At 34.6% G+C, this 26,534-nt stretch overlaps 1 protein-coding gene across 3 annotated transcripts in view; it reads left to right on the top strand.

Moving 5' to 3' along the window:
* SNAPC3 (small nuclear RNA activating complex polypeptide 3) overlaps positions 1 to 26,249 on the top strand; it is a 27,591-nt gene extending 1,342 nt beyond the window's left edge. The window contains exons 3-10 of one of the 3 annotated variants that reach the window (XR_003048339.1): positions 6,076 to 6,160; positions 12,285 to 12,389; positions 14,233 to 14,382; positions 19,481 to 19,563; positions 20,790 to 20,954; positions 23,340 to 23,447; positions 24,607 to 25,209; positions 25,842 to 26,249. Coding sequence is in view for 1 of the 3 variants with exons in the window: in XM_025051451.1 (XP_024907219.1) it covers positions 6,076 to 6,160; positions 12,285 to 12,389; positions 14,233 to 14,382; positions 19,481 to 19,563; positions 20,790 to 20,954; positions 23,340 to 23,447; positions 24,607 to 24,754 (844 nt within the window). In the remaining 2 variants the exon portion in view is untranslated. Of the gene's footprint in view, positions 1 to 6,075; positions 6,161 to 12,284; positions 12,390 to 14,232; positions 14,388 to 19,480; positions 19,564 to 20,789; positions 20,955 to 23,339; positions 23,448 to 24,606; positions 25,813 to 25,841 lie in introns of those variants that run through there. The other 2 variants (XR_003048340.1, XM_025051451.1) reach the window with 2 other exon arrangements.
* Positions 26,250 to 26,534: the final 285 nt, after the last annotated feature.

Here is a 26,534-nt window from a genome sequence, read left to right as displayed (position 1 = left end):
CTGAACCGTTCAGTTAGTTGCAGACAGCATGATAATATACTCCTAAATACATCAGCCTATACTCCTAAAATTGTCATTCTGCTACATAATCATTGGTATTACACCTAAGAAAATTAGCAGTAAATACATACCCTCTAATATACTATCCATATTCAAATTTGTGTTTATTTTTAAATGTGTGTTTACAAAGGTACAGTTAATCTACTCAGATAGATTTTAGGTGCAAGCTAAATATTCAGTGCTTCTCAAACTGTCTATGGTAAAAAACCAGTTTTTTGTGTTTTGTTTTTTTTTTATTTTTGACACATCCATACTTTTGTAAAATAGGATAAAAATGATTTATTAGGAAAATGGAATTAAAAAGCAAACACAATAAAAGTTCAACAATTTAGGATGCATGTGACCCACCTGAAACGTACCCCATTTTTGAGACCCTAAGATTCCTTTCCACATTGCGACAACACTCTGTTTTAGGGAGTAGATGCACTTGTAATGTCTAAGTCTTCTGACATTTCTAAAGTCTTTGAAGGCCCATTGGGAATCCAGACTCATCGGTGTATTGCTTTTAAACCTGTTGTGCTGCCTAGTTCCAATTGGTGCTCTTAATTGTTGATCGATTAGTTGGATTTTTCTAAACTGTGTATCTGATTGTGTTACTCTCTCTTAAAACCTTTCAGTGGCTCTTAAGCAAAAGTCCTGAGTTCTTAAGAAGCTCACCAGGGCTTTTATAGAATGGATTTCACTGATCCTTTCAGCTCTGTCTCTGCAGTGCTGCAGCCACAGTACAGTGTTTTTTAGTTCCGGGAGTGTGCTCTCACTCCATGCCTTTGTCTAGAACACTCACTCTTCCTTTTCCTTCTAGTTTGCTGGCTTCTAGTCATCCTTCTAGTGTTAGTGAAAGATTAAGGAATCCATTTAGATCCCCTTTTAAGCTTATGTAGTCCCCCATACTTCTCTATTGAAATACTCATCAAACTCATAATATACCTGTTTAATTTTCTATCTTCCTAGTTAGACTTAAAAGTTCCATAAGTTTTATCTGTCACACACCTGCTGCTATATCCCCACTTCCTAGAACTTGGCACATAATTGGAGAGTCAGTAGATGTTTGTAGAATGAGTGAAATAATGAAATTTTCATAAACCTGAGGAAGTGACTTTTAGAGATTGGCTGATGATAATTCCAAACAAAGCAGACTTTTTGTTAGAGTTAATAACATACTAATTGGCTTATAATGATTTTATTAAGCCATGTTATATAGTAATTTTCAGACTACTTTACACTTTGCTTCCTCTGGCTGTTTTATTAGATCACCTGGCTCTCCTAGGTTGTCTTTCCTTCCATAAGAAATGTGGGTAGAATTATATATATAATCTAACATAAAAGGAGTTAGTATAGCTTTCCTCAGCTGGGATTATTTTGATGTACTTTGAAACTGTTATATTTAAAATATGACTAATATTAATCTTAACAATGCCACAAATAAATTAGACTTATGCCAAAAGCCAAAATCTATATCTCTACACGTTTTTTCTCTAAACCTTCCTTCTCCCCACCAATAACTTAAAAACACAAAAATAAAAACAAAATCTAAGTACATGACCCATTTAATATGGCAGAAAATAAATTTCTACCGCTTACTCTTTTCCTAGTCTAACAGAGGAGCTATTGCACTCATTTTGTGCATGTAAGGTGGGAAAAGGCAGTTGGTAGAGATTGATTCTCTACCATGCTGCTCTCTTTAATCCATTGCAAGCTAAATAATTTAATCTCCATCACTTTTAAAATTTTTTGATTACTTAAAGAGAAGATTTTAATTCCTAGGAATAGGAGAGATAATTGTTACTACATTGGTGCTACTGAAATGTATCTGTCATCTCAAAAGTGTGAGCAACATTATTTTTAATATAATAGCAATTTCATCTAGATTAGTCTGCCCATCCCTCTCATTTCTCTGACCAAGAAAGCACTGTTCATTATACCATTTAAAGGATGAAAAGGGGGAACTTTAGAATTCTACAAAAAAAGAAAAAGAAAAGAAAACCACACAATTGGAGGACTCTACCAACGAAACAAATAATTAAAAAAAGAAAAGAAAGAAACCCAATAAGATACCCAGGCTTCATTAGAATGACAGAATAAATAAAATAAAATAGCCAACTTTATAAAGCAAAACTATGGAAGATGGAAGGAAATATAACTAGAAACACACTAACAGTAGGATACTTTACCAGTTTCAGCACAAGACAGACCACTCGTTAAAAAAAAAAAAAAAGTGAGGAAATAAAAGCTCTAAACAACATAGTAGGATATGTTGATATCCTTATGGAGATATATATACACATAAAATTTACAACCTGATAATGGAGACTTTGTGGCACATTCATAAAAATTGATTATATATTAGGTCACAAATGAAACATTAGTAACTTCCATAAAGTAGAAATACTACAAACAACACTCTCTGATCACAACATAATAAAACTAGAATTCCCTAACAAAAATAAAAATCAGTCTGTTCATTTGGAAATTTTAAAATTTATTAAATAACACATGGACAAAAGGGAAAATACACAATGAAATACAGAATTTTAAAGAAATAATGACATTGAAAACAACACATGTTATAAGCAATACATTTATAGCCATGATTAGAGGAAAATTTATTTTAACAGTCTATTAAAAGTACAAGAATAAAAATAAGTGAATTAAATTCCCAGCTCAGAAAACTAAAAATGAACAGCAAAGTAAACTAAAAGAAATTATAAAGAAAAGAAATAATAGTAATAAAAGCAGGAATTAATGAGGGAGAGAATAGGAAAAGGATGGATCTAATTAATCAAAATCTTGGCTTTTTGAAATAATTTATAAAATAGGCAAACCATTAGCTAAATAGATTAATTTAAAAAAATGGAAGAAAGCACAAACATACAAAATAAGGGAGAAATAACCATTGGAACACATTTTTAAAATATAAGAGACTTCATTGCAGGGTTTGGCAAACTATAACTTACTGGCCACCTGTGTTTTGACGTAAAGGTTTATCAAGACAGCTATATCCATTATTTTACGTATTGGCTTTGGCTGCTTTTGTACTACAGTAGTAAGTTGAGTAGTGAAAGAGACCATCTGACCATCCAGCTCACAACCCAAAATATTTACCACTTACTATTTGGCCCTTTAAGGAAAGGTTTGCCAATTCTTGCTCTACAGAAATAAATTTGAAAACCTAGGTGAACTAGATAGTTTCCTAGGGAAATATAAACTACTGAAATTAACCATGTTAGAGTTAGAACCTTAAGTAGACTGATTTTCATAGAAAAATAAAGTTTTCTAAGGAACTATTCCTTAAAAATTCCAGGTCCAGATAGTTTTACAGGAGAATTCAAACATTCAAAGACCAAATAGTCCTAATGCTCCTGGGCCTTCTTGCAGATGAACCTTGAAAACATGTTAAGTAAAATAAGCCAGACAGAAAAGCACAAATATTTCATGATTTCTTTTTTATGAAGTTATCTGTAATAGGCAAATCCACAGAGACAGAAAGTAGAACAGAGGTTACCAAGGGCTCAGGGGGCGGAGAATGAAGGGCTATTGTTTAATGGGTATAGAATTTCTGTTTGAGTCCTGCAGTGCACATAGCCTCCCTAGTGCCCAGCTCCTATAGTACCTGTCAGTCATTAGCAACTATCACCCAGCAGCTTTCCCTGCCAAACCACTCTCCTTAACAACTTCCCTAAACAGCTTTTTCTGAAACCCTTGAGGGTAGATTTGAGCAGGATCCACTGATGAAGCATCATGGCAATTTCTTTGTTGTTCAGTGAGTCACAGACATGCCCTCTCCAACAGGGCCTGGTTCCCAGTCCTGGGGGGAGAAAAAGGAGACTTCTTGGGCACTCTTTCTCAGATCAAGGGGTAGGGTGCTCCTTTTTATTATTATTTTTATTTCTGTATTCTTTCTCTAGAGTTGTCTACTTTTTACTTGCCAATCCTTCATTACTCCAGCCCTTTGTTAAAGTTCATAATATTTTAGTTTAAACTTTCTCGTTCAAATTACTCTTTAATTTTTTTTCTAATTGAACTCAGACTGATACAGAAAGGAATATAAAAAAATACATAGGTGTCTGGTGATTTGAACAAAGGAAATGGAAAGGATAAATCAGAACTATAGAGATTGGTTACCTGCAGAGTTGGGGAGTAGTAAAGGGATAGAAAGTAAGAAGGGAATGGGAACAGGGTAGTAGGGACAGAGAGGGAATGACACTTCACTGAGAGAGAGAGAGAGAGAGAGAGAGAGAGAGTGTGTGTGTGTGTGTGTGTGTGTGTGTGTATTGAATCTTAGAACTATCATGTTTCACATGTCTTTCACGTACCTCCAAAGTAATTGGACAGTTAGGTTTTAACTAATTGGGTGGGAGAACTCAGAATAGAATACAAGGCTAACAAGTGAAATGTGTTACAAATGAATAACATCATGACACTGAAGAAAATGGGGGAGGAAAAAGCTAATCTGAGCTTTGTACAAAAGCATATTTTGATTCACTGCTGTAAGGCTAAAGACTAAAGAACTGTTCATGAGATAGTGTTTCTCACAGGGATGTTGGTTAGCAATTCTAAAACTATTTTCTAGAGTTAAACAGATAAGTTAATAGATTGTAAATAATGGAAGTTGAGTTTCTCACCTGTGGAGGCAGAAGTTATAAACAAGGAAAGGTTAAAAGCTAAAATGAATCCTGTGATTTTAGTTTGAGGTTGGAAGTATCAGTATTAACTCATGGTTTTAAATATATAACAGATAGAAAAGTACCAAAATACAGATATTTGTACACGTGTGGGTTGGTACACATATGAGTTTCCTACCTTTTTCTGTTGAGAAGCCTAGAAGCAGTGACTGTAGTAATGACGAGATTGTCTGGTGCCCAGATACTGCTCTCCAAACACTTCTCTCCATTAAAGGAACTAGGGCTCCTAGGAAAAGTGGTTCATTCCAGGGCCGAGACAGGGAAATACAGGATGAGCCTTGAGCATCTTAGGGTGCCAGAAAGGAAGGAAATGTGCTAAAAAAAAAAAAAAAAAAAAAAAAGAATGGCTTTTGGAAAAAAAGGCAAAAAAAAAAAAAGATGATGGCTTGTTGAAAGAACTGGAGCTAAATTAAAGGAACTCCTAATGGACAAAACTAGAACAATTAGAGCAACAAACTAATGTTAATAGTAGATTTTATCCTATAGAGTAAAATAAACATGAGTTCATGCCAATGTCAATGATCAAATAATGAGAGGAAAGAGGTCTTCCTCATAATGTCAATGAATAAATGTAGAATGAGGGAAATTGAGAATCTCTACTAGATATATATCACAGTAATAAATGTTGCAGACAGAATCTGATGAATGCTAAAATTCCTGGATGAAAATTTAAGGAGAAACAAGATTTGCATAGTTTCAAAGTATCTCCCCTAAATACTTATCAAGTACAAAGGAAATAGGAACCTGGCAGACAAGAACTTAATCAAGGTAAACAACTCCAGTAATAAGACATATTAATATCATGAATGTTGTGATAACAGTGAGAAGTACAACATCATTCTTGTGATATTCTTGCCAAAAATGTATAGGCTTACTCCAATCATGAGGAAACAGCATTCAGTCCCAAATTGAAGGACATTCTACAAAATAACTAGAGCTCTTCAAAGGTGTCAAGATTGTAAAAGACAGGGAGAGACTGCAGAACTATAAAAGACTGGAGGAAAAGGGAGAAATAAGAAATGCAGTGGGGCATCCTGCATAGGATCCTAGGACAGAAAAAAGGCATTCAGTTTAAAAACTTGTGAAGTTTAAAAAAGGTCTATGATTAATAATACTGTATTAATGTTTATTTCCTGGTCTCGATAATTATTCTGTGATCATGTAAGTGGTTAACATAAGGGAAGCTAGGTGAGAGATACAAGTAAGGGAACTCTTTGTACTATTTTTGCAGCTTTAAGTCTAAAATTAGTTCAAAATAAAACAATTAAATATTACAGATGATTTTGAAGCCCCAGTAAAGAATGAAGTTTAATTTTTCTTCTATGTATAACAGAGTAAGAAAGAAACTTTTGGAACATCGGGAAGAAACCATAACGATAGATCGTGTCTGCAGACAAGAAACATTTGCTTACGAAATGGTAAGAGTCTCAACGTTTTCACCTTTTGCCAAGAAACAATAAACTCTATCACGAAGTGAGTGTTAGTGATGACTGTATGGTAACTTTATATTAGATATGCTTAATTAAAAGGAAACTAGAGCAATGCCACTGGGACTGGGAACTAGTAGGAGAAAAAGATCCTCAGAATTCAAGTGATTGCTTATTTTACTCTTAGATCTCTGCCTTTGTTTTTCATTTGGCTTGGTCTTGCTCTCTGTGTTAGGCTAAATTCATGCTTGTTAGCCACCCTATTTGTATTTTTTGTTCTGCTCCTGATTTTGGTTTAACCACATTTTTTTTTCTTAATCCATCATCTCTTATGTAAAACCCTCAGAAAAATTCAAGATGGTAATGTGGAATTAAATGTTAGCAGATGTGATAGGTTTATTCAGTACATATTCTTGAGGACCTTCTATGTGCCAGACACTATTGGACACTTAATAGTATATAAGGACATCTATTGTTTCTCCCATTTTTGTGTGTGTGTCTGTATGTGTGCTAAAATATATAACAAAATTTACTGTTTTAACCACTTTTAAATGCTTAGTTAAGTGGCATATACATTCACAATGCTTTGTAACCATCATCACTATTTCCAAAACTTTAATCATCCCAGAAATTCTATACTCATTAAACAATAACTCCCCATTCTCTTTCCCCCAGCCCCTGGTAAGCCCTGCTATACTTTTTGTCTCTGAATTTGCCTGTTATAGATAATTCATATAAGTGGAATCATGCAATGTATGTCCTTTTGTGTCTGGCTTATTTTACTTAACAAACTGTTTTCAAGGTTCATCTGTGCTTTAGCATGTATCAAAACTTCATTCCTTCTTATACCTGAATAATATTCCATTGTATGGATATACCACATTTTGTTTATCCACTCATCTGTTGATGAATATTTGCATTTTTTCCATTTTTTGGCTATTGTAAATAATGCTGCTGTGAACATTAATGTACAAATATCTGAGTCTGTTTTCAGTTCTTTTCAGTATAAACCTAGGAATGGAATTTGTTGGTCATATGATAATTATTATTTTAACATTTTGAGGAATCACCAAACTGTTTTCCAGTGTCTGCATCATTTTTCATTCCCCCTAGCAATGCAGGAAGGTTCAATTTCTCCACATCCTTGTCAGTACTTACTATTTTCTGGGTTTTGATAATAGCCATCCCAGTAGGTGTGAAGTGGTATCTAATTATGGTTTTGATTTGCATTTCCCTAATGATTAGTGATGTTGGGCATCTTTTCATGTGCTTGTTGGTTATTTGTATATCTTCTTTGGAGAAATATCCAAGTTTTTCCAATTTTTTAATTGGAGTGTTTGTCTATTTTTGAGTTGTAAGAGTTCTTTATATATTCTGGATACTAGTCCCTTACCATATATATAATTTTAAAATGTTTTCTCCCGTTCTATGGATTGTCTTTTCACTCTTGATAGTGTCTATTGATATACAAAAGTTTTAAAATTAGATGTTCAGTTTATGTTTTTTTCTTTTATTATCTGTGTAATTGGTGTCATGTTTAAGAAACTGTCATCCAATATCATGAAGATTTTCCTGTGTTTTCTTTTAAGAGTTTTATGCTTGTAGCTCTTAGTTTAAGCCTTTGTTCCATTTTTAGTTAATTTTTATATATAGTAAAAGGTTTGACTTCATTCTTTTGCATGTGAATATCCAGTTTTCCTAGCACTAACTGAAGAGTGGCCTTTCCTTATGGAATGATCTGGGCACCTTTGTCGAAAGTCAGTTGCACATAAAGTTTATTTCTAAGTTCTATTCCATTGGTCTATACGTCTGTCCTTATGCTGATACCACATTGTTTTGATTACTCTAGTATTGTGGTCATTTTTGAAACTTAGAAATGTTAGTCTTCCAGTTTTGTTCTTTTTCAAGATTGTTTTGAGGATTCATGATCCCTCGAAATTCCACATGAATTTTAGGATGGGTTTTTCTATTTCTGCAAAAAAAAAAAAGCCATCGAGATTTTGATAGGGATAGCATTGAATTTGTATGTAGTATTATCACCTTAATATTAAGTCTTTAATCCATGAATAAGAGATGTCTTTCAATTTACTAAGGTTGTCTTTAATTTCATTCAGTGTTTTGTATACAGGTCTTTCATCTCTTTTGTTAAATTTATTACTATGCATTTTATTCCTTTTAGTACTATTTTAAATGTAATTGTTAATATAATTTCAAAAAACTGTTCTTTGCTACTGTGTAGAAATGCAACTGATTTTTGTATGTTGGTTTTATATCCTGCAGCTTTGCTAAATTTGTTTATTAGTTCTAACGTGTCTTTTTTTTTTTTTGGTAGATTCTTTAGGATTTTGTACATAGAACATGCATGTCATGTCTCTGCAGAGATAACGTTATCTCTTCCTTTCTAATTTGGTTGCTCATTCATTCTGTCTTCTTTCCTTTTTTCCTTTTTTCCTTTTTTTTTTCAACCCTTGCCTGAATGCTCTGGTTTCTAGTACCGTGTTGAATGTAAGTAGCAAAAATGCACATCCTTATCAGTCTTTCACCATTGAATATGATTTTAGCTGTGGGTTTTTTATATATGGCCTTTATCATGTTGAGGACATCCTCTTTTATTCTTAGTTTATGAAGTGTTTTTATCATGAAAAAGTATTGGATTTTGTTGAATGCTTTCTTTCATCAGTTGAGATGATGAATTTCCATCATTCTCTTAGTGTGTATTACATTGATCAATTTGCATATGTTGGACTTATCCTTGCATCCTGAGGATAAGTCCCACTTGGTTGTGATATATAACCCTTTTAATATGCTGTTGAATTCAGTTTGCGAGTATTTTGTTGACTTTGGCATTTGCAATTATAAGGGATATTGGCCTTTAGTTTTCTTGTAGTGTCTTTGTTTGACTTTGGTATCAGGGTAGCTGACTTCATAGAATGATTTAGGAGCCATTCCCTCAACTCCTCAGATTTTTTGAAAGACTTTGAGAAGTATTGGTGTTACTAACTTTCTTTGCTGTTTGGTAGAATTCACCAGTGAAGCAATCTAGTCTTGGGCTTTTCTTTGTTAGGAGGTTTTTGTTGTTGTTGTTTTCTTCTTTTTAAATAATTTTTTTTTTTATTTACAGTTGACATATAATATTATCTTAGTTTCAAGTGTATAACATAATGATTAGACATTTATATAATTTATAAAATGATCCCCCTGATAAGTCTAATACCCATCTGACATGATACATAGTTATTACAATATTATTGACTATATTCCCTATGCTGTACTTTACATCCCCGTGACTGTTTTCATAACTGATAATTTGCACATCTTAATCCCTTCCCTTTTTTCACCCATCCCCATAACCCCTCCTCCCATCTGGCAACCATCAAAATGTTGTCTGTATCTGTGAGTTGGTTTCTTTTTTGTTTGTTCATTTATTTTGTTTTGTTTTTTTTAGATTCTACATCTAAATGAAATCATATGGTATTTGTCTTTCTTTGTCTGACTTACTTCACTTAGCATAATACTCTCTAAGTCCATTCGTGTTATCACAGATTTCATTCTTTTTTATGGCTGAGTAGCATCCTGTTGTATGTTATATATGTACCATATCTTTATCCATTAGTCTGTCAATGGACACTTAGGTTGCTTCCATATCTTAGCTATTGTAAATAATGTTGCAGTGAACATAGGGATGCATATGTCTTTTCAAATTAGTGTTCTGAATTTCTTCAGATACATATCCAGAAGTGGAATTGCTGCATTCTTCTTTGTCTCTTGTTATAGCCTTTGATTTAAAGTCTATTTTGCCTGATGTAAGTATTGCTACTTCAGCTGTTTTTTTGGTAACTATTTGCATGGGATATCTTTTTCTGTCCTTTTACTTTCAACCTTTTTGTGACTTCATATGTAAAGTGAGTCTCTTGTAGACAGTATATAAATAGATCACGTTTCTTTTTTTTCAGTCTGGCAGTCTTCTGCTTTTTTAATAGGAGCGTTTAGTCCATTTACATTTAAAGTAATTCCTGATAACGATTTACTTCTGCCATTTAGTTATTTGTATGTCATATATATTTTTGTTCCTCAGTTACTCCATTATTGCCCTTTTTGTATTAAGTTGAATTTTTGTGGTATATTATTTTGCTTCCCTACTTATATTCTTAGTGATTACATTGGGGGTTACAGTGAACATCTTAAGATTTTAACAACCTAATTCGAATAATACCAACTCTGTTTCAGTAATATCTGGAAAGATACGTACACTGTTCCTATACATTTCCCTCCTTCTATCTCTATATTGTTATTGTCACAGAGTATGTCTTTATATATTATGTGTCTGTTAACATAAATTTATAAATATTGTTTTATGCATTTGCTTTTGGAAAAAAATTAAAACCAAAAGTGCAGTAATGCTGGCTTCCATGTTTACCTACATCATTAGGTAATAATAACGCTTTACCAGTGTTCTTTATTTCTTCTTATTAATTCAAGCTAATCTCTAGTCTTTTCATTTCAAATGAAGAATTCCCTTTAGCGTTTCTTATAGGGTAAATGTATTGATAATGAACTCCCTCAGCTTGTGTTTATCTGAAAATGTCTTAATTCCTTCTTCATTCCTATAGGATAGTATTGCCAGGTATAGAATTCTTGATATTTTTTCCTTTCATGGCTTAAAATATGTAGTCCCACTGCCTTACCTCCATAGTTTCTGGTGAGAAATTGGCTGTTAATCTTATTGAGAAACCTGATTTCCTTTAGTTTTCTGTCAAGTGTTCTTTAGATCATTGTTGAGTGCATTTAAGACCATTGATTTAAGATCTTTGACTATTAATTTCAACACCTCTGCTTCATCAAGTGTGGTTTCTGTCAAATTCTTTTTTTTCTTGTGAATAGATCATATTTTCCCGTTTGTTTGTTTTATAAGTTTTTGTTGTGAACTAGACACTATGTTTTTCACTTGTTGAGGACTAGAACTATCTATTTGTGACTTTTCCAAACTATTTTACCAGTGTGTATGTTCCTTGTTGTGTATAGTCACTGATGTTTCTGTTTCATTATCTCTGTGGTCAGCCAGTGTCCTGACCAAGTTTTCTTAAATGTTGCTTCCACAAATGAGAAAAATGGTTCCTTTCTCTGTAAATTTTGTTAGAGCTGCTGCTAGAGAAAGCCACTGCTGGCAAGGGAGCCAAAACCAAGGCAAGTGTCTACACCAGGCCCTTAGGCTATTGCCAGCCCAGCCAAAGCACAACCCCCAAATTTTGGAGAGCAAGGTCCCTACTGCCAATCCTGGCTCAGCCGTCATTTCCAGTAACACAGGCTGCTATCTCCACATCTTCAGCAGAGCTGAGGAATGAGAGAATGGTGATTGGTTTGCACCTGCTGCTTACTTATGATAGATCACCAAGCATTCCCCTGGTTGATAGAAGTTCCAGAGATCCAAAATAATTGATTCCAGTCTTTCTTATCTTATTGGTTGCTGTGGTGAAGGTACTGGTCCCTAGAGTTTCCTACTCACCATTTTGCATGACATCACTCCCACTTATTTTTAAAACATCTTTTGCACCTTTACTTAACCAGTTTCCCTGGCAGCTCCCATTTTGTAGTTATGAAGCACATATAAAAGAGAGAGTGTGGTATATTAAAGATATAACAGTGTTGTAAAAAGCAAGGGTTTTTGAGCCAAACAGAGCAATATTTGCATCCTAACTTGTTGATTTACCTTGGGTAAATCTGAACCTCTGAGCTTCATCTGTCTAATGGCTTTCATAATAATGGAAGAGGAGGTATATAAAAGTACTAATATCTGTAAATGCCATTGTTATGCCAACATTAGTTGATATTCCTGTTTTATCATCAGTTGCTAAGCATTTAGTACCAGACATCTTGCTAGATGCTTTATGTACACATTCCCAGCAAAAGTTCTATAAAATAAGTATTTTTGTTTTTTTATAGTAGATGAAACCAAAGCTGTCAGAGGTTTTAACATTTTTCTTAAAGTAGAATTAGGAGTCAAACCCAGGGCTGTGTGACTCAAGTTCTTGTTTATGTCATTGTTCCACACTGTCTCTTATCTGAGTCCACAGTGCCTGATTTTAATGTCTCTTGTTAATTTGTTTTCTTCCTTCAGGAGTCACATGCCATAGGGAAAAAGCCTGAAAATCCAGCAGACATGATTGAAGAAGGGGAGCTTATCCTATCTGTGAATATTTTGTATCCTGTTATATTTCATAAGGTCAGTAGTAAACCCTTTTGGATTTCACAAATAATACGAGTGATTTTTGTCAAAAGGTTTATTTATTTGAAGAGTTACATACCTTAGGGTTCAAAATAAATGCAAGCATATGCTATTGTATCTGGCATCTTGTCTATATTCTTGGGTTTTTTGTTTTGTTTTAATAAAGAATATTATAAATAAGGCAAATTTCAAGTAATATCTTGACAAATAGGATTACAATTTAATTCTTGTAATGTATACCCTGGTTTCTGCACTGGAAGCAGCTGAAAGTATAGAGAAATTTACAATGATTCTAATTATATGAATTCTTGAGGGTATTTTATATTTTTTTCCCAGTAGGTGACTGGTGAAAAGGTAGGTTCACCACTTTAGAAATACTTGGGAAGTTACTGAACTAACTAAAGATGCTCATCTTTGATGAAAATGTAGAAAGTTAACAGGTCAGGGGTATCTAGGAGTTCCTTAGGAGTCTCTAATAAAAAGAACTATCCACGCCCAGAGTGTGTGTATTCTTGATTTCCTAAATAGGTATGTCATAAACTTTGATAAGATTTCATTGAAATACTGCTATACATAAATTGCACTTGTGAATTATTGAGCTTTTATAAAGCATCTGGGATATAGTTAGTACTAATTACTCAAAGATCTGAGTTATATGTAACATTCGGGTAGTAAATAGATTGCTTCACTACAATGAGGTAACTTCCAGAAAATTTTAAGACAGTGCTGTTAGATGAAGTTATAATCCAAAGCCTCTTCATGCTAATATCATTTTAGTAGCATCTTGATTGTACACTAGCTTAAACTAAAAAAGTTCTATTGCCGAGTGTCTCAGTCCATCCTGGTTGCAATAACAAAGTAACCCAGATTAGGTGGCTTATAAACAACAGAAATTTATTTTTCACAGTTTGGGAGGCTGGAAGTCCGAGATTAGGGTGCCAGCATGGTCAGGTGGGGGTCCTCTTCTGGGTTGAAGAATTCTCACGTGCCAGAAGAGGCTAGGGAGCTAGCTCTGTGGGATCTCTTTTTTAAAAAGCACTACTCCCATTCATGAGGGCTCTACCCTCATAACCTAATCACCTCCCAAAGAAAGACCCCACCTCCTAACAGCATTGCTTTGGGTGTTAGGATTGCAGCATGTGAATCTTGGGCTGACACAAACATTCAGACCATAGCTCTAAGTGTGTCAGTTGTATCCATGGTTTTCTTATTTATGAACGACTGAGTGACAACACTTAGAGGCCAGTGCCATTGAAGATTTTCATAACTTACATTTCCTGAGGAGAGAGGGGATACACCGTGCTAAGCAGGGTCAAAGAGGAATTGCCAGTGTCAGTCAGGAGGCAGAAAAGTGGGAGGGGAAGGCATATGTCACAGCCTTTATTGGCGTTTCTGCGGGAAAGGCAAGGCAGGGCAGGATGAACAGTTTAGGGTTGGCTAGTTTGAATAATTCTAGTGGGCTCTGGGGCATAGGAGTGGTCCGTAGTTGTCTGGTACTTGGCCCTTGATTTAGGATAGTGGAAGTGTTGGCTTGGTGTGTGAGAATTAAAGGAGGTAGTTTCAGAGTATAGGCTCTGAATCCTAGAGGAGATGTTAACAGCTTTGGCCATTAGTTCTTGCCTTTCCCGCAGAAACCCCAATAAAGGCTGTGACATATAACTAATGGTTGCCAGATAGACAAATAGAGAATTTAAGAAAACAGAGAAAAGTTATGTTATGTTAAGTTATGGGCCTAACTTAAATTAAGAAAATCAGTAACTCAATTTGGATGTGATCATGACAGGATTTATATTTAATTGCTTGTTTCTAAGTGGACACTTATTTACTGTTTGACTTTTAGCACAAAGAACACAAACCATACCAGACAATACTGGTATTGGGCAGTCAAAAACTCACGGAACTAAGGGATTCAATTTGCTGTGTCAGTGACCTCCAGATTGGTGGGGAATTCAGCAGCACTCCTGACCAAGCCCCTGAGCACATCAGCAAAGTAAGGTGATATTTTTTTTACCCCCATAAAGCAAGTAGAAATAATAATAATAAGCTAAGGAAGTAATGATGACTCTAGCAGAATCATAAATATTCCAGTAAATACTTTTTTCTTCTAACCATTCCCTCAAGCCTGTCTCTTCCTTGATCTTTGTCATCAAGACCTTTTCAAAGATTAGGCTATAGTCAGTTTTGATTTCCTTATCTCATGTTCATTTCTCAACCAGTCTATGTACATTTTTCCTTCTAAGGTCATAGTGACCACCAAATTGTTTAACCAATTGATCTCTTTCTCATATTCATACAGCTTAACCTCACTGTAGCATTTGAATTTGCTGTTCAAACTCTCTCCTCTTTCAAACTCTATATGAGTTTGATGGTCCTAACCGCCCTCAATAAAGGGTTGGAGTCTATCCGAGAGTCCCACTACACATAGAAGGACCTGTCAGTCCAGTGACCAGTACCAAACAGGGACATAGCATCTGATGTTGGTCGTTGCTGGTACTCTCAAAAGGACAGAGAAAACCCTACATACCCATTGGATAAGGACAGAAAGAGAAAAATGGTAGATTTAGCCACCCATGAGGTTTTCAGTAAAGTAGTAGGGCCTTGATCCTTCTGAATTTTATCATAGGGTAAGCTCGAACTAACTCTGTTACCTAGTTCAACTCTAGAAGACGACCTCAGATTGACTGGCCCACTTAAGAGAGGCAGCATCTCTTGTAGATCAATAAAAAGATATTCGGATCAGCTAGAATGGACATAGAGTTTGGACGAGAACCATCACAGTCTCTATTTTTGCTGGTTCCTGTGCAACCTGCCACTTAAATGTTATAGCTTCGTTTCATCTTAGTTGTTCTTATTCTAAATTCTTACCCCGATCTTTCCCTGAATTTTCATAGTTTTAAGCATACTCCAGTTGTTGTTAATCTCTCTGTAGCCACATCTCTCTTGATTTCCAGACCATTATTTTAAGTGCCTACTGGACATTTCCACTTAGCCTCAGTGCTGCCTGGCATTTTTACTGCATTTCTGTAGTTGATTCACTCTGCCACTTTTCAAGGCAACTGTTTTATTCCTTATAAAACTGTCAGCATCTTTTCCTCCTGGCTTACCATCAGTTGGAAACCTTGCTATTTACATCACTGAGAAAATAAAGTTATCGGAAAAGAATTGTCCATCATCTCTCGCCCACATTTACCCATCTGCCCATGCACCCTGCCTTTTCCACCTGTTAACAATGTATGGAATAAATGGGCTGCTATCTGAGGCCAGTCTATAAGTCCACTGGATTCCATCCTTGACTGCATAACCAAGGACTTTATTCTTGTAATTATTCCCTGTTGCCTCTGTATTATCAGCGTTTTTTCCCCATTCAGTTGGCTCTCCTATCAGAAAACAGATGTATTATAATATCTCCCACCCTAAAACCTCTTCTTGACAGTGTGTCTTCCTCTAGCTACCATCTCAATTTTCTGCTTCCTTCTCAGCAAACTGACTCGAATTAATGAGTTAATAATAGAATCTAAATTCATTGTTTCTCTTTTTCTCCTCCCATTTTGTCTTGAACTCCTTTTCGTTCCCCACCATTCCACCAAAATCACTTTTATTGATGCCACCATAGACTCTTAGTTCTCACCTAATCGATTTCTCATCATTACGTGACACAAACAAACATTCCTTCTTCTTTGAAACATTTTCTTTACTTGGCTTTTAGGGTATTACTCCCACCTGATTTTCTCCCTGTCTGAAGAAAATTGAGTTTTAATTCCTTTGCTGGATGTTTCTCATCTTCCTGACTTATAAATGTTATTAAGCCACATGAGTCCATCCTCAGACCTCTCCTCTGTGTATTCTCTCTGGGTGGTCTCGTTCAGATAGTCATAGCTATAGAACCACACTGTCATTCTTGTTGTTTCTTACATATACCAAGCAGGCTCCTCCTGCCCAGAGCCTTTGTATCTTCTATTCCTTCAGCCTAGAATGTTTTCACCTAGATGTTTAGATGCTCACTCCTTTGTTTCTTCCTGGTCTCAGATGTCACCTTGACAGAGAGGTCTTTTCCTACAGCATCCAGATTAGTATTCTCTTCCCCTGTCATGCTGTATTTTTCTTAATTGTTCTCATCACTACCCACATCATGTATTTGTATGTCTTCCTTAACTTGAATATAAACTCTATCAGGGTAGGGACTTTGATTTGTTCAGTGATATATATATCTTTATTCCTCTGATGATGTGTGGCACAAAGGAAGTGCCCAAATAGTTGTTAACTAAATGAATGAACCACAGATAACTCAAGCTCAATGTTTAAATTAAAATTAAACTCATTATTTTACCGTCTCCTTTTTTCTTCAGCTGAAACTCCCTTTTCATTCCTGTTTATTCTGCCATGATAGCTCCAGACTCCTTTTTTCCATTGCCATATATTTTATTTAGGACTTCCTAACGGGTCTTCCCATCTTTAGACCTTCCTATATATGGTACTCAAGCTGCCTTTCAAAATCAAATCAAACACCCAGAGTGAATCCTGTGGACGTTGGGTGATTATAATGATGGGTCATTGCGCGTTCATCCTTGGTAACAAATGTACTATTCTGGTGAATGATGTTGATAATGGAGAGAGTCTGTGCATGTGTAGGGGCAGGGAGTATATGGGAAGTCTCTGTACCTACCTCTCAATTTTGTTGTAAACCTAAAACTGTTCTTTAAAAAATAAAATATTTAAAAAGAAATTGATCCTGTCATTCTCTGATCTAAAAATCTCAGTGGGTCTGTATTGCCTATAATCCGACTTCTTAGGCTGACATATAAGGCCTTTTGTAATGATAATTCCAATATTAACTTTCCATACTGTTCACTCCCTACTTAGATACCCTGTGCTTCAACAATGAATGTGTTTATCTTAAGCATACCATACTTTTTTGTGCCTCTGAGTGTTTGAACATGGTAGGAAGCCCTTACCCTCCCTCCATCCATCTGGGAGTTTTCAAACCCAGCTGAAAACTCATTTGTTATATAAAATTTTTCCTGACTGTCCTGTCTTTGCCACTCTGGCACCATTTCATTTGTCCATTAGAGTGCTTATAATAATATGCTATTATTATTTGTATGTCTCTCTGTGCCCCCCTAAGGCTGGCGATATTCTGGCCTTCTTGATGACTGGCATGAGACCAGCATCATGACTCACATAAATTTCACTTACATAGTTTTTGAGTTAGGTTGAAATGGTTTCAAGATATTTGGGTTCTTCAGGTTTGCCATGTTGATGCTCTTGGAGATAAATATTAAAGAGAAACAAGTGGATATATTCAAGGCTGTATGCAGACCAGAAAATAAGTGATTCTTCTTTTAAAGGAGAAGCAGTCTTCTCGTTTTTCAACCCTACCAGCAAAAGGTGTCACTGTAAAAATTATAAGATCAATTTAATAAGAAAAATCTGAATTCATCTTTTTCATTCCAACTGTCATCAGTACTCACAGTGATTTTGTGTCAGATCTAGAAATCAGCTTTAGTTTCAGGAACTCTGGGAGGTGTTTTTAACCAGCCTTGGTTGGTTTATTGCTTGTACATCAGTACTGATGCCTTCAGCAAATTTCTAAGCAGGGGGCTAGATGACCCAATGTCTTATTTTAAAATGTTTACACATCTGTTATTGTTTCTGCTTCTTCCATCTAGTAAAATAATATCCTCTGATTATTGAGTACTTACCATATGCTAGATGTATAATATACTATCTTTAGAAAGAATTATCACCATTTTACAGGTAAGAAAAAGACGGGTCAGAGCATTGTCATGAGTTGCCCATGTTCAGTAAGCACCGGTGGAGGCTGAATTCAGACGCTTGTCAACTAGCTTTCAAAGCCCCATGTTCTTTTTTTGCCATATTGGCATTATACCTGGCTTGAGACCTCTTTCTCGACCCTTTTATTTACTTGGTGAACAGGCACTAAGTTTTGCAGTGATGACTCTGAGCCCTTATGTACCTAAATCACTTGAAGTTCTATAGGAACATTTTGTAATGAACAAAATTTTATATACACTAAACTTTGTTTTTTTTCCAAAATAAGGCAATAGTCATTTTTTCAGAACCTTTACTTTGGATCCTAGCTTACTTCTTTGAGAGTTTAGATGTATATTAAGTGGCAGATTTTGTGTTAACAGCAGCTAGACATGGCATTATATAGTACATTATATCCTTTTACCTCTGAGGCCACCTAGGGAAAAGGTAATACTTTACTCATATTTTACATGAAACAGAGAGTCAGGGAGATGTAGCGAGTGGTCCAAGGAGAAAGAATCTAATAAGGGTGTCTGACACCAACACCAGATGATCTGTAAACAGGGGAATGAAGATAAGAAAGAAAAATAGAATTTAAAGAAGCAGCAGAGAAATTAGGTTATCTTAAGGTAAAATTGCTTTAATACCTGAAGTTTATATATCTTTTATAGTTCATAACCTGCTTTTGATTCTCATCACAATCCTGTAAGATAGAATGCTGGATATTACTCTGCTTTTACAGGTGCGGAAACTGAGGTCTGAGGAGGAGGTATAGATTAAGGAAAAAGGAACACAGGTCTTCTTACCCTCACCCCGGAGTCTAAGCCTACAGCAAAAGACAAGTCTAACAGTGGTTCTCAATGCTGCTTGTACATTTTAATCTCCTGGGGAGCTTGGGAAAACACTGGTACCTGGGCCACATCCTCACAGACTTTCATTTTTTAATGTATCTGAAGTGAGACTTGGTCTTTGATGTTTTTGTGATTCTGTTATGCAGTTAGGGTTAAGAGACACCGCTCTGATAGAAAGTCTGGTAGACTGAAAGTTAAGAAACCTAAGGGTTCAGACAAGTTGTGTAAGTGCTGTGATACTTCATTGAAAATATTTTTTAAACGACAGATAAACATAACTCCACAATCATTGTTATCATCACTGGGGAAACACCAAAGATATCACTGTTCAGTTATTAATGAGCTGAGCATATTCGGAAGTTACTGTTAAACAGATTAGTGTGTTTTTATGACATACCAATTTTGAATTCTTAGAGCAATATCATAATTGTTAATAGTAGACTTTCAATACTATCTGTTTTCTCGTAGGATCTATACAAATCAGCCTTCTTTTATTTTGAAGGAACATTTTACAATGATAAAAGATACCCTGAGTGCAGAGATTTGAGCAGGTATAGTTTCCAAAAATCTTTTCAAAGTCTTTCCTAGTTCTGGTTCTCAAAATGGTGTTATCTTTACAAATCCTATTATTGGTCTCTTAAAGATCTTTGCCAAGGAATTACTTTGCTAGGTTTTTTTTGATTGGGGTCAAAAATTCTCTCAATTAAAAAAATATTTTCAAAGTTATTTCATCTTGTTAGTCTGGGTACTAGTAAGTTAATCAAAACTTTTTTACTCCAAGAAAAATTTCCTACCAAAAACATACATAGATCATTTTAAGATCTTTGCCAGCTGTCTAGAATTGTTTTTTAAATGTATTATCTACTATTTTAGAAATTAGAGTAAATCTTGTATTAGGCCTTAGATACATCTAAAAAACAGTGAAATCTCACTTAAATATTTTAATATCTGTTCTAATTATTAGGTGATAACAATAAATTAATCTTTGTTTTTCTGCTTGTCCAGTGTATACTGCTATTTGCCCTAGGTGATATATATGGTTGCTTAAGTCTATATCTAATATCATGTTAATTAGACCATACTTTTCTTATCAGTGTCCTAGAAGCTAGAGTATGTATATATATATTTTTTTCTGAATGTTTAATAAATTCTCTTTTATTACAGCCATTTGTATCTATTCTAATGTGGCAGTTCTCAAACTTGTCAGTCTTAGCACTCCTTTATACTGCAAATAATTGGACTCCAAAGCTTTTGTTTATGTAATAGCTATCAATATTTACCATATTAGCAATTGAAACTAAGAAATATTTTAAACATTAACAAATTTAAATAATCCCATTACATGCTAACATTAATAACATTTTTATGAAAAATAACTGTTTTCCAAAGCAAAACAAAAGAATGGCATTGTTCTACATTTTCCATTTAATCTAAAGTGATAACACATGTCACATAGCCTCCAGAAAACTAGTCGTTTGTGAGAGAATAGAGCTGAAAGGGCAAATGACATTTTAGGATTATTGTAAAAATAATTTTGACCTCACAAACCCCTGTGGAGTCTCAAGAACCATATTTTGAGAACTGCTCTGATGAATAGAAATTTAGAATTCCTAATTCCAACATGTACCAACCAGTAAGATTTTCATCAAGATGGCAACTGCCCAGTTAATTGGGAGAGCCAGGTTTTGTGAAATTCTGCAATCACAAACTGTTTTCTGTCATTTTTAGTTTTTTGTGGAGCAGTGATATATCCCTCCTTGCCTTTTTCTCTCCTCAGAACTATCATTGAGTGGTCAGAGTCCCATGATAGAGGCTATGGAAAGTTTCAGACTGCTAAAATGGAAGATTTCACATTCAATGACTTGTATATTAAACTGGGTTTTCCCTACTTGTACTGTCACCAGGGAGACTGTGAACATGTTGTTGTCATTACCGACATAAGGTAAGTGACAGCGCTCAGAACATTTTATTCTGTTTTCCTTTTCCTTATTTCACAGTATGAAAGCACAAGTAGGTCTTTTTTAAATTTTAAATTAAAAGAATAAAAATAAGTATCCCTGCAGCTTGGCTTGAGAACAGCAAAACTAAATGCTTTCTGTGCAATCACCAGCTTCTCATCCTTTATTGTTTATTTTTTGGAAAACCTATAATAAATACTGTTTATTAAAGCATTAAAATCTATAAATACTTTTTAAAGTATCACCATTTGTATATTAGCTATTATTCAGGTAACAGTCATCCACTCTGTATATCATATAGGCCCTCTGCAAATTTGCAGCAATATTTCTAGGTTTCTTTTCTTTTGCCAAAATTTTTAAGGAGATAAAAGGGAACTGGGAGAAGAGAAGAGTAATTTTAACATTTGACAAATGTGAAGTCTTAATGCTTTGATAAAGATTTAAAGTAGAAAGGACTAAGGTAGTCTAAAATGGGATTTTAAGAAAAGTTATAAATTTTGTGTAGCTGGTATCTTCTTTCTTCCTCATGAAAAAGACTATTCATTTCCTTATTTAGGAAATCTCAGATTATGAAGGACTAATATATAGGAATAAGCCCTGCTCTATCCCTGGTTTGATTTCTTTTGAGAGACCATTTTTAAGTTTTTTTGGGGGGGATGGGGTAGAGGCAGCAATTATATACCCATGTATTTATTATACCAGTAATAGAAACTAATGCTTTCAGAAAGTCCCTGCTTCTTTTTGGGGGTTTTAGTGACCAGTCTCCAAAAATTTACCTCCCATGCACTGATAACTCAGGAAGCTACTCAAGAAGAGGAAGTACTTCACACAAAGACTAAACCTTGAAAAAGAAAAATATGGAATGCAAATCAGAATAGATATAAGACATAAAAGGAACTCTCAGAATGATGGGAAAGGGAAATCCCAGAACGATGGCTGTATAATAGACCTGGAGAACAACTTAGTCCAGAGACTGGAGCAGGACGGAGGACTTGGAAAGGGTATCTAGAGCTGCAAGACCTCCTCCTGTTGGTGCATACCATATAGAGAGTACTTTTACTTTTCTGTCAGAAAACAGGGAACTGAATTAGTAATGGGTACATTGAAAGCTAAGCAAATGCAAACATGAGAGAATTAGCTAGAAAACAAAATGCTACACAGTAAAAGAAACCTATAGTCAATTATGTGGCTTACGTGGTAATAATTCTAACTCCTCATAATTCAAACATTAAATATGTAACCAAAGTTATAGTAGTTCTACAGAGGGATGTTGAGGAGCTAAATTAAAAAGAAATAGTTAAGAATGTAAATCAGTTGCCCCATGGGAGAATTTCTGAAGCAAGAGCCAGGAGAGCTCATAAACCGTATAGATTTATATGACTTTCAAAATTATATATTTATTTTTTTGATTATGTGTTCTTTAAATGTTACTAAGCTTGCTCTTCCACTCAGATGAGGGGGAATGTGTCTCAGAATAATAAGTGTAAGATAGAAGACAATCCACTTTTCTGATTTTACTTTAGTCATTCCTTAAACACAAGGAAACTTGTAATTTAGACTACAAGTCATTTTTCTCTCGCAGGTCATTTTTCTCACAGGTGGATTTCATTCAGTGCCATTTTAATAGTTGGTAAACTGTTAAAAATGTATTAATCATTTTCTGATGTTGATATACTGCTACCCCTCCTTACAGAAAAAAGAATCAAATTTTAGAACTGTGAGGGACCTTTAGAGTACTCTTGTGCAGTCCCTTCATTTTTCAGAAGAATCTGAGGTCCAACATGGTTAAAGGATTTACCTAAACCCACTCAGCTGATCAGTGGCATAGTGGAGATTGACTTTCACTTGAAATTCTTAATTTTGACACCTAAAACTAAAGTCCTACCAATTCACATTATACCAGGAGCCAGATATGGATTTTAATTAAGGAGACAGTAAACAAGAGCCATGTTGTAACACATAACCCATTAATCTAGGTAGAATAGCTAGATAAAATAGGATAAATAAGTTACTCAAACTTTGTTCCATAAAAAGGTACTAAGGAGTAAAAAGCAAGGATTCTCTGCCGGAATACATTCAAGAAATGTCATATACAATGTCTCCCTTAGTAATGGTACGCATCACCATGAAGAGATTTGGAATGTTTCATAGGAAAGAAAACATTGTTTGGTCCAAAATGTTTTTTGGGGTGGTTTTGTGGAACACAAGTTTTATCAAACCTGTTGTAACAAGTCAGTTTATACCTAAATCTTTTTTAAGAAAAAAATTGAAAAATATGCCTACTGTGTTAATGTCGAGGTACAGATATATTTGATTTACATATCACAAAAATTTACACTTTAATATTTTTATTTTCTCATGTACAAAAGACTTGTGCATCGTGATGACTGCTTGGATAGGACACTTTACCCCCTTCTTATCAAGAAGCACTGGCTATGGACCAGAAAATGTTTTGTTTGTAAAATGTACACAGCCAGGTAGGTGATACCTGTATTTTTTTGAGAGGTATTTGTTTTTGGCATTTCGTTTCTTTTCTATTTTGAACATGAGGACTTATACTTTGGGGTATAAACAATATGTGGAGTTTTATCTAGTAGAGAAGTGCTGCAGATCATTAGTTCAGTACATTACAACCTTATTTTTAAACAATAAGGAAATGAATCATCACGTATAGTGGAAGTCTAGGTATAGGTCAGACTTTAGGCTGGTTACAATGCTGTGTCATCAGGGAGCCACACATTCTTTCTGCCTCTTGTCTAGTTTACAAAATCAGCTTCATCTACAAGTTCTCAAAGAAAAAACACAGCATCTCACATATAATGGTCAAAATATGGTTTTATAAAATTTTTCTTTGCGATTCTGCATGTTTAGATTGTGTTTAACTGCAGATCAGAGTCAAAAAACTATTCAGAGGAAAAGGGAAGAATTTAGTCTCATCAGTTTGTTTTGGGTTCCCCACAATATATTTTCTTAATGAGTAGGAAAACATAAATCAGTTATCAAATCAAAATGGAAATCAGAGAATGTTAAAACATTCCATGAGATGCAGAATTCAGATAAACTGGAAAATGTTATTTTCATCTGTGACCAAACATCTCAGGTCAAAAAAACAAAATCTCAGTTGTATAATGTTGCCCGTATTTCTCATTAGTATATACTCTAACATTTTATCCTGAATGCTAAGTAAAACAGCTGGAGTTTTCAAATTAACCAGTACTAATTTACCAGTTAGATAAATTAAGCAAAAAGTTTATCCGGTCTATAGCATCTAATTTATTATGGTTTCTCAAGATGGCCTTTTAGAAGAAAATGATTGTTCATATTGAAGTAGTTGGAGGGTAGCTATGCCATGGCAAGTGTATGATGCTTTCAAGTATAGGTTTATAATCTACTTACCTTTAAGGAGAAGTCTTTCAAAGAAACAGCATTCTGCAGTGTTTGTTAGTTGCCCTTTTGCCTTGAATTGAGTGATATATCTGTGTGTATTATATACATATAATATACCTTTAACCATACAAAGGATTATAACATTAGAATGAGAAGGCAATAGTGTAAATGTTTACAACTTTCAGCATGTTAAAGTTTGAGAAAGTTAATTGTAATGATGTACACCTTTTTTTTTTTTTTGAACTACAGATGGGTGACGAACAATGACAGTTTTGCACCAGAGGACCCATGTTTCTTTTGTGATGTTTGCTTCCGAATGCTCCACTATGATTCAGAAGGCAACAAACTGGGGGAATTCCTTGCTTATCCTTATGTTGATCCTGGAACCTTTAATTAATAACCAGCAACAAAAAGTGAAATAACTGTCCTCTTGGATGGTTACTTTATTTCCAATGCCAGAGGACCAGGGTCAACCTGAAACAACCAACTAAAGTTATCTAACCCCCCCCCCCAATTCAAATCACACATTTTCTTACAAAGTAACTTGATTGTATTTAAATGATTAGAAATATATTATTTTGAAGTATAATCTTTATGTAGTGCTTTTAGCCCATTTTTAAGTATGTTGTTTATCTGAGTTGTAGAGTGCTTTTATAGTCTGAATACAAATCGTTTGTCAGGTACATGTATTCTGATTTTCTCCCAGTCTTTGGCTTGCCTATTCCTTGTGTCCAGAATGATTTTTGCTAATGATTATTAGCAAAATTCAGTTACTGATACATCAAGCACTGGAAGTGTTTTGAAAATTCTTTGAAGAATGTGAGCTACACCATGTACCATGAGGCTTCCAAGGTAAAGATCTTTCAAATATCTAATAAAAATGAGTCCAAGAAAAGTAGATTTAATAAATATTAATAGCTATTATGTAATTTAATCTCATAGTGGGCTCTTACGTTTTGGTAGAAATGAGGCACTAAACATTTTAGTGAGACTCACTGCATAATGAATGTAAGAAGATCTTGGAAATATACTCATCTTTACAGAAGTAACATTTAAATGAAGCTTCATTTCTTGACTTTTTGTAAATCAAAATATAACCAGGGAGATATGGGAAATCAAGATCCTATGAATTGCTAGCTAGCTCTGGCTCACTTATTCTTGGGCAATTATATCCAGTATTCTAAATGCAAAAACAACAAAAACAAAAAACACCACTAAAGTTTTTCTGGCCCAGCTCTTCATTCTTTGGCTCCCTTACTATGGTGATCCTATTTATTGTCTTGTCTTATTCTGGGCCAAAGCACAACTATAAAATTTCAAGGTCTAGAGAGCATCAGGGAGTATTGTAGCTTATGTATACTAAAATGTTTTCTGGGAAACTTTTTTGGTGAAAAATTTAATTCTGTATTTCTGTTTAAGACTTATAGAAATGCTATAAAATGGTTCACTTTTAAATGTATTATTTAAATTTCACTTTCTTCCAGGTTATATTTAAATTCACCTGAATTCCACATTCCCTAGATGGGTAAGAACAGACATTTACCACATAAATCAAAAAACTGATGAAGCCTAGAAGCCTATAAGCCTGTGTTTAAAAGACTTGCCAGTGAAATGTTTTATGGACTTAAATGCCACACAGCCAATTTGGTTTGTACACAAGCACCTGTTTCTGGTATGTCTAGCTATGTTCTTACCCACTGATTCAATCAGTACACTAGAGGATCAATATAAAGAACTAAGCGGTCCCTCCACAGCTGCTTTATGTCATTGCTTAAATTTTTGTTTCCAAGGATGCTAAATTGAATTGATTTAAAATTCTATTGGAAATTCACAATTTACTCAATTCCTCTAAATTTCAGAAGTAAAAATAAATGCTTAATTTTTAAACTGCATTCCTTATAGGTCTTACATTAGTATGTAAGGGTCTTTTTACTTTTATTCATTTTCATTTTACATTCTCAAAACAGAAAATTCCAGAAAAGGAACTGTAATGGAAACATTAATCCATGTGCGGTGCCAATCAATTCACTTTAGTGGATGAAGATTGTTGGTTAAAATAATACTGCTACTGACATACTTGTTTTATCATTTATTGAGAATATTATCCTTAAGATTAACTTTTCCACCAACATTACAAAGGGTCAGATATCTATTATCGTTTCTGGTGAAATCTAGAG

The sequence above is a fragment of the Pteropus alecto genome, unplaced genomic scaffold, assembly GCF_000325575.1.
Source record: "Pteropus alecto unplaced genomic scaffold, ASM32557v1 scaffold95, whole genome shotgun sequence".
Taxonomy (NCBI): domain Eukaryota; kingdom Metazoa; phylum Chordata; class Mammalia; order Chiroptera; family Pteropodidae; genus Pteropus; species Pteropus alecto.
Note: the sequence above shows the minus strand (reverse complement) of the source record. Positions and strands in the feature narration are given on the sequence as shown.